The sequence below is a fragment of the Ochlerotatus camptorhynchus genome, unplaced genomic scaffold (assembly GCF_037179485.1).
Source record: "Ochlerotatus camptorhynchus isolate MF236.1 unplaced genomic scaffold, CSIRO-AGI_Acam_v1.1 ptg000064l, whole genome shotgun sequence".
In the NCBI taxonomy this organism is placed as follows: domain Eukaryota; kingdom Metazoa; phylum Arthropoda; class Insecta; order Diptera; family Culicidae; genus Ochlerotatus; species Ochlerotatus camptorhynchus.
The window spans coordinates 157,242-165,536 of record NW_027040554.1 but is presented as its reverse complement, the minus strand read 5'-3'; the positions used below and the strand labels follow the sequence as shown (position 1 = coordinate 165,536).

Below are 8,295 nucleotides of genomic sequence, written 5' to 3'. Positions count from 1 at the left end.
ATTAGGATTTGAAACCATTTGAACACTGTGGAGCGAAAATTTCAAATTTTGAATCAGTCTAATGTACATGTCCATTAGGCCCGGTTCTAAAACAACGCAATGTCGGAGGCAGCGGGCTTACTTCTTTTTTTGAGTTCATTACATTGTCCACTGGGACTATACGCTGCCTCTCAACTTTGTGTTCTTTGAGCACTTTCACAGTTGTTAATGGGAGCTTTCTAAGCCTGTACATGTAGTTGCATTAGTATTGTTGTGTGGAAGAACAATCATTCTTTATGCCTAGAGTAGCGTCGAGGAAATTTTTCAACTTGAACCGGAAATCGAACCCAGCCACCTCCAGCAAGGTCTTGCTTTATAGCTGCGTCTTTACCGACTGAGCTGACCCCATTTTGAAAATGTACACAAGCTTAAGCCCTTGGCAGAGTGGAAGCTGGCGACCGAGCTGATCAGTAAAATGTATACTTAATAATAAAATCTTTTGTGTGCTCGGTAACCAGCTTTCACTCTGCCAGCGGTCTAAGAAAGCTCGCAGTCGAAAACTGTGGAAGTGATTCAAGAACAAAGGGTCAATAGCTATATTCAAGAAACTGCTGATTTTTTTTATCTGACAGAAATATTTCTATTACCACCGATAACCAAAATACATAGGTTCAATATTCTGAACCGCACTGTACCTTACTCATCGAATGGTGTAATCAAATTTACCCAAACAAATTTGATAACAGCCGATTATTGGCACCATAAACGTTTATCAATCCTTATCATAACAAATGCAATCACACAATTTCTATTACAAACATTTGCTATGAAAAGCACCCATCATTTGGCAGGCGCTAATAGGCGTCAATCTTATCTATCAACCATTTGCTACTGCAGCAAGCACCCATCATTCACTCATGGTCGCGCTTGAAAATATCCCAGTGATTTTCCCTCGGTGAAGAAAGCAACCAACGAGTCCAGCACCTCCTCCGCGTTGGGAATGATTTGGTCAGCCGGAAGGATGAATCCATAGCTTCCCTGGTCACGGAATTCGTACGTCACGCCAATTGGAGCTCCTTCGACGCCATGTGCCCAATCAGGGGACGATCCAGATGCGATGTCTGTGAATGAGATTGGTTCTCGTTCCGTAATTCGTTTGATTTCTTTAAGGTGATACTCTAATAGCGGATTCGTTTATTATCGCGAGTGCAAAACCAAACTTTTTGTCAGTGTGAACCTCAACCAGAGCTAGGTTTTAAAGACAAACGAGAAAACTGACGTTTGTCAGAAAACAAGCAGACCTAATCTAAATACCCGATCCAGGTTGGAACTGAATAATAAACGAATTCGCTATAAGGTAGCCTTAGCGTGAAATTTCAAGAGCACAAATGTCAGCTTCCACAAAACATACAATTATGAAATTGCTACTCTCTGTTTGTTGTAGCGTAGCAACCTTGGAGTAGCAATTTCATATTTGTATATTTTGTGGAAGCTGACATTTGTGCTTTGGAAGTTTCTCGCTAAGGATTCCCAGAGTCCTTAAGATGCTAATGGGTACTTACATAGAACATCAGCGGTAGTTCCAATCTGATACTTGGTTTTGTATTTCTCATAAAGCGCAATGGCAGCTGCTTCACCCATCTGCATCCAGTCGAAATAGTTATCAGACTTCTCAGCACCGTTGTGACCGAATGGGAAGAGCATGTACTGACCGTAGGAGTGGAATGACAGGTAGAGCTCGATCCTATCCTTGTACTTGAGGAAATAGTTCATAACGTTTTGGGATTCAATTTCCGAGCCAGCCTCAGGTCCGGCGTACGTATCGGTGCAGGGAACGCTGGAAGCACCTCCCTCTGAGAAAATAGGAACAGGTTAATGGACTAAAACTGTATAACGATATTATGTAGTCTACAAACCCATCCAATGGCCCGGGAAGTTACGGTTCATGTCTGTTCCGTAGCATAGAATGGTGTGCGGATATCGATTCTTGCGCCACATGCGGTTTACATCCTTGGTGTAGGCAAAACCATCCGGGTTGATCACTGGAAGAATGTACCAGTCGTAGTTATCGGCCAGATCCTGAACGGCGGGGTCAGTCGAAGTCAACAGTTGGTTCAGGATCCACGTAGCCGTGGCCGAAGTTATCCACTCGCGAGCGTGAATATTCGATTCCAAAAAGATACCAGGATTGCCTGCTTTTTTGGATAGCTTAATAGCTTTCATCTCTCGCTTTTCGTAGGAAAAGCCGTAGGATTCAATTTCTAGAATATTTCCGTATTGCGCAACCAGTTCATCGAACCAAGCGTACATCTCATCCAAAGTGTGGTAGTCGTCCCACCCGAAACCCTCACGCTTTCTACGCTCAGGACGTTCATTGTCAACCAACCTGAATGAGGTGAACAGGCACTTAGTGTGTATGCAAAATGAAAGAAAAGACAACTTACTCCTGAACATTGTTAACCTTCAGTGAACTCTCCATATCGAAGCGTTCCATCATTTCTTCAAAGTCACCAAACTTGTGCGGTGGGACAACCATTCTGAGATTCATGTTGGTCTGGACGGGTGACTCCCAGAATGAGTACTGGAAAAGATATATGATTGTAATTTCTAAAATTCAACCATCCTTAAATTCCATACTCCATCCGGAAATTGTTCCAGATACTGTAGCACTTTGAGTTGTTCTTCATTCTTCACAGACACTTCATACAGCCGGTAGTTATCGAATCGTACTTTATCACCGAACGTACCACACACGCCTACGGCTAGCAATAGCAGCGCCAATGACCCGCACTTCATGATTGTAAGACACCCTAATACCGAATAAGTTGATTAGCTCTCAAACAATAGATTTTATAGATTTTGACAGCAATCTAATAGCTCCGGCTTTTCGGTGATTGATTTATGGGAATTCCAATTTACGGTCAGTGTCAGCAAATCGTCACTTCAGTTGACCAACCACAAATCATTCACCAAGTAGAATCACAGGCAGCACTGCTGCGTTCAGTCGTGTTATCTACGGTCATACTGCAACTAAGACTAGTCGTAAAAATTCAACTCATTGTATAGATATACCCCGGATGGCTTCCAGTCATGATGAAGACACTCCAGATATTGGTACTTGTAATATTAGGTGCTGCGTGCTGCCTGTCAGATAAGCTGCGATTCGACAATCATCGAGTGTATTCCATCGGAATAGAAAATGAAGAACAGTTGGGCGCTCTACAGGACTTGGAAACTACACCGAATGAGGTATTAGATGGGATTCAAAGTGTGACCTGGAGATGGCTAATATTGGTAATTAGTTTACATTTCTAGATGTTCCTTTAGTGATCAACTCAAAGATCCAGGTGGTGGTTCCGCCTGCAAAACAGCGAAAGTTTGAACAGCTTGTCCTACTATTCAACTTGAATCCTGTTTTGATATCTTCAGATCTACAAAGGTACGTTCGGTATTATATGAGTTCGGTAGATAATAAGTCATGTGATCAACGATTGCAGTGCCATAGACAACGAACGGCCGAATCGTGCTAGACGTGCTGCTTTTGGATGGGAAGACTACTACACGCTGGAGGAGATCTACGCCTGGCTTGACGAAATTGCTCTGCAGTACAAAGACGTTCTGAGCATTGAAACCATCTGTCACTCGTATGAAAAACGTGATCTTAAGGTCATTAAGTTGTCCTATAAGGAAGGTAATCCAGGAATTTTCATCGATGCTAACATTCATGCTCGGGAATGGATCACGTCTGCTACGGTCACCTGGATATTGAACGAACTGCTAACTTCGGACAATCCAGCAATTCGGGAGTTGGCAGAGAACTATGATTGGTACATTGTACCGGTTGCGAATCCAGATGGGTTTGCCTACACGCATACTACGGTATGGAATGGACACCAAATTATTGGATTATTTGGAATTTAAACTAAGTTTATTGCAGAACCGCCTTTGGAGAAAAACTCGTTTTCCGTATACGGTGCTTTGTCAGGGAGCCGACCCCAATCGGAATTTTGACTTTCAATGGAGTAGTAAGTACTCGGGCTATAATTACCCGCTATAAACCATTTAACGAACCGCAATTATTCAGACGGAGGAACCTCTACCAATCCTTGCTCGGACGTGTACGCCGGAGAGCATCCGGAATCGGAGATCGAAGTGAAAACGATATCGAACTTCGTGCGGTCGATTGCTGACAAACTCAATCTCTACCTGTCGGTGCACTCTCGGGGACAGTACATTCTGGTACCGTTCGGATACAATGCAGCTCCCTATCCACCGAACTATAGGGATTTGATGCAAATTGGCCAACGGGCTGCCGTTGATATGTACAAAGTACACAAAACTCCGTATCGGGTGGGAACGACGGCCGATGTTCTGTGTAAGTCGCTTCCCGAATAGGTGTTTGCGGTAGAGTGCTTAAACATGCGGATCTTTTTCCAGACGTGGCGTCGGGTATTTCGGTTGACTGGGCCTACGGTGCAGCGCAGATTCCCCTGGCCTATACCTTCGAGCTGCGTGATCAGGTGCAGTACGGCTTCATCCTGCCAGCCGATCAGATTGTACCGAATGCGGAGGAGGTTCTGGCTGCGTTCGCTGGAATGATTGATGAGGCTGGAGTTTTGGGATACTTTTGAGTTGTTTTCGGAATGGTTGGGTTTGCTTTGAATGCATTTTGTTGAGGGCACGGAACACAAACCGCAAAACTCTAAATTGATAAATTGATGTTTTTTCTTTATTTAGGAGATTTTTAGCCGTAGGCTAGTTCATCTCCGAATAAATTGATACTGTTGTCCAGAAATTGTTATATGGGAATATAAGAAAGAAATCATGCCAAACATAATTTTAAAGCTCTGCGTTACACATTTGTGAGGTTATATCAAAAAATCTAAATTTTGGAAATAGCATGATATTTGTTCAGGTTATCAAATTTTCGACAAAGTTTCTAATTGTTGCAATGCTTTTGAAGATGAAAAGTTTTTTGAAACATTTCAATTTATCAAGGATGGATCGATTTTTAAAGAAACTGAAAATGCACAATTGGAGAACACTGATTAAGATTATCATCTAATGTGAAATTAATTACTAAGAGAAAATGAAAAGAACACTAGACTTTTAGTACACATCTGATGCCTTTGGCATGGATCTTGGTAGGTAGGTCTTACATGGGTGCAGCGAAGTCGTTCGGTTTTATTTTGCAAGCCAGTGGAAAACTGCTTGAAAATTATCTCAAGTTTAAAACTTTTTTGCTCGTTCTCAGTTAATTCCCTCCAAAAGCTCAGAACCAGGAGGGCTCCCCAACAAACAATTGAGAGCTCTTATAAAACACCTGAGTTGATCAAACGTTGAATAATAGCTTCGAGAGTTGAACAAGAATGTAGTTGTATTGCCATTTGATTAAAAGTTTTAAAACCTGTTGGAGCACTCTTAAATGATTGTTTACGTTCGGTTTAACTATATGCTTTATAAGACGTACGATAACTTTTATAGCACCTTAGTTAAACTGATTCACAAGAGCTATACAGAACGTGGAATAAACGCATCAAAACAAACCATTGGGAGCTCTTATACAACACCTGAGTTGATCAAACGTTGAATAATAGCTTCCAGAGTTGTACAAGAATGTAGTTGTATTGCCTTTTTAGTTAAACGCTTCAAAAGCTGCTTGGAGCACTCTTAAATGATTGTGTACGTTCGGTTAAACTGTTTGACAAGAGCCATATAGGATGTGGAATAAACGCATCAAAACAAACCATTGGGAGCTCTTATAAAACACCTGAGTTGATCAAACGTTGAATAATAGCTTCCAGAGTTGTACAAGAATGTAGTTGTATTGCCTTTTTGGTTAAACGCTTCAAAAGCTGCTTGGAGCACTCTTAAATGATTGTTTACGTTTGATTGAACTGTTTGACAGGAGCCATATAGGATGTGGAATAAACGCATCAAAACAAACCATTGGGAGCTCTTATAAAACACCTGAGTTGATCAAACGTTGAATAATAGCTTCCAGAGTTGTACAAGAATGTAGTTGTATTGCCTTTTTGGTTAAACGCTTCAAAAGCTGCTTGGAGCACTCTTAAATGATTGTTTACGTTCGGTTAAACTGTTTGACAAGAGTCATATAGGATGTGGAATAAACGCATCAAAACAAACCATTGGGAGCTCTTATAAAACACCTGAGTTGATCAAACGTTGAATAATAGCTTCCAGAGTTGTACAAGAATGTAGTTGTATTGCCTTTTTGGTTAAACGCTTCAAAAGCTGCTTGGAGCACTCTTAAATGATTGTTTACGTTTGGTTGAACTGTTTGACAGGAGCCATATAGGATGTGGAATAAACGGATCAAAACAAACCATTGGGAGCTCTTATAAAACACCTGAGTTGATCAAACGTTGAATAATAGCTTCCAGAGTTGTACAAGAATGTAGTTGTATTGCCTTTTTGGTTAAACGCTTCAAAAGCTGCTTGGAGCACTCTTAAATGATTGTTTACGTTCGACCAACCACCAACCATAATTTTGTTGCTAAAAATAGCACAAGTGATAGGCACGTTTATATAAGGCAATGATTATTCGACTGCAAGAGAAGTCACTCAAGATGAGCTTCATATACTTCTCTCATATGATCAAAATATGTATTCAAGAATAGAGCAGATGGAAACAGAAGCGGCTGGCAATCCGGGATCATGAGTTCGAATCTTGCTTCGAGAAACCCTCGGTGGAGTAGAGGTAAATTATATATAAGTGTTATATTAATAAATGCAAACATTAATTTAAGACATATATCAAATAATCAACGATAACATTTCTAGATAAATTCTCTCAATTAATGATTAGAGAAGATTAATTGATAGAATATCAATCAAAGATTAAACAGATGCTTGTTACTACTTCCTCCATGATCACAGAATGTGAATTATGGCATAATTACATATTTTTTCAAGGTGCACAAATAAATTAAATTAATAAAAACTGTACAAGCAATTATTTTGGCGTACCACGACAATTGTTAAACTAATTTTAATCTGTGAATATTGTGAGTACTTACACAACGGTTATTAAGGAGTCATTAAAAAGTGCTATAAACGCTTTTCACCGCTTGCTGTATAGTGATTATTTAGGAGTCATAAAAGAGTGTAACAAACGCCTCTCAGGTTCAATCTCTAATACTTTTCGAAGCAGCTGTTAGGAGGTGTCCACAAACGTTGTATTAGAGCTTTCACCAAAACAATAGAGCTTGAGTTTAAATATGTATCTATAAACGTTGTATAAAAGTTGCTTCTATCCGGTTGTTAAGGAGTCATTGAAAAGTGTTATAAACGTTTTTCACCGCTTGCTGTTCAATTAATATTTAGGAGTCATAAAAGAGTGTAACAAACGCCTCTCAGGTTTCCTCTCTACTAAATTTCAAAGCAGCTATCAGGAAGTGTCTACAAACGTTGTATAAGAGCTTTCACCAAAACAATAAAGCTTGAGTTTAAATATGTATCTATAAACGTTGTATAAAAGTTGCTTCTATCCGGTTGTTAAGTGCTATAAAAGCTTTTCACCGCTTGCTGTACAATGATTATTTAGGAGTCATAAAAGAGTGCAACAAACGCCTCTCAGGTTTCCTCTCTACTAAATTTCAAAGCAGCTATCAGGAAGTGTCTAAAAACGTTGTATAAAAGCTTTCACCAAAACAATAAAGCTTGAGTTTAAATATGTATCTATAAACGTTGTATAAAAGTTGCTTCTATCCGGTTGTTAAGGAGTCATTGAAAAGTGCTATAAACGCTTTTCACCGCTTGCTGTACAATGATTATTTAGGAGTCATAAAAGAGTGCAACAAACGCCTCTCAGGTTTACTCTCTACTAAATTTCAAAGCAGCTGTCAGGAAGTGTCTACAAACGTTGTATAAGAGCTTTCACCAAAATAATAAAGCTTGACTTTAAATATGTATCTATAAACGTTGTATAAAAGTTGCTTCTACTCCTATACCGCGTATACATATAATGCTGTAGTTGAACAGGTTCTCCAAACCAGTGTAAACAAGAGTTTTACAGAAGTTGTAATAAACAAATTGTACAGTTATTATTCAGCATGCAGTTGAATAAAATCACAACTGAAGCGTTTCTTCAACAAGAAATTGATTTTGGTTAAACGTTTTACTGAATACGTTAGACAACACCTTTGTGTTGCAGTTGTATAGGTTCTCCAAACCAGTGTAAACAAGGGTTTTATAAAAGTTGTGATGAACACATTGTGCAATTATTATTCAACATGCAGCTGAACAAAATCAAAACGAAAGCGTTTCTTCAACTGGAAATTGTTACTTGGGTCG

The 8,295-nt window shown here is 39.7% G+C and overlaps 2 protein-coding genes across 2 annotated transcripts; one reads left to right on the top strand and one right to left on the bottom strand.

Moving 5' to 3' along the window:
• Positions 1-782: 782 nt before the first annotated feature.
• LOC135697003 (zinc carboxypeptidase-like) lies at positions 783-2,825 on the bottom strand. Its single transcript, XM_065216545.1, has 5 exons — positions 2,617-2,825; positions 2,424-2,560; positions 1,896-2,365; positions 1,542-1,832; positions 783-1,100 (listed from the first exon to the last, which is right to left on the bottom strand). Exons 1-5 carry the CDS (start codon positions 2,773-2,775, stop codon positions 895-897), a joined length of 1,263 nt encoding a protein of 420 aa, XP_065072617.1. The 5' UTR covers positions 2,776-2,825; the 3' UTR covers positions 783-894.
• A 188-nt stretch (positions 2,826-3,013) lies between these two features.
• On the top strand, positions 3,014-4,653 carry LOC135697004 (zinc carboxypeptidase-like). Its single transcript, XM_065216546.1, has 6 exons — positions 3,014-3,228; positions 3,282-3,418; positions 3,477-3,858; positions 3,917-4,004; positions 4,064-4,354; positions 4,417-4,653. The coding sequence occupies exons 1-6, from the start codon at positions 3,070-3,072 to the stop codon at positions 4,608-4,610; spliced, it is 1,251 nt and encodes a 416-aa protein (XP_065072618.1). The 5' UTR covers positions 3,014-3,069; the 3' UTR covers positions 4,611-4,653.
• Positions 4,654-8,295: the final 3,642 nt, after the last annotated feature.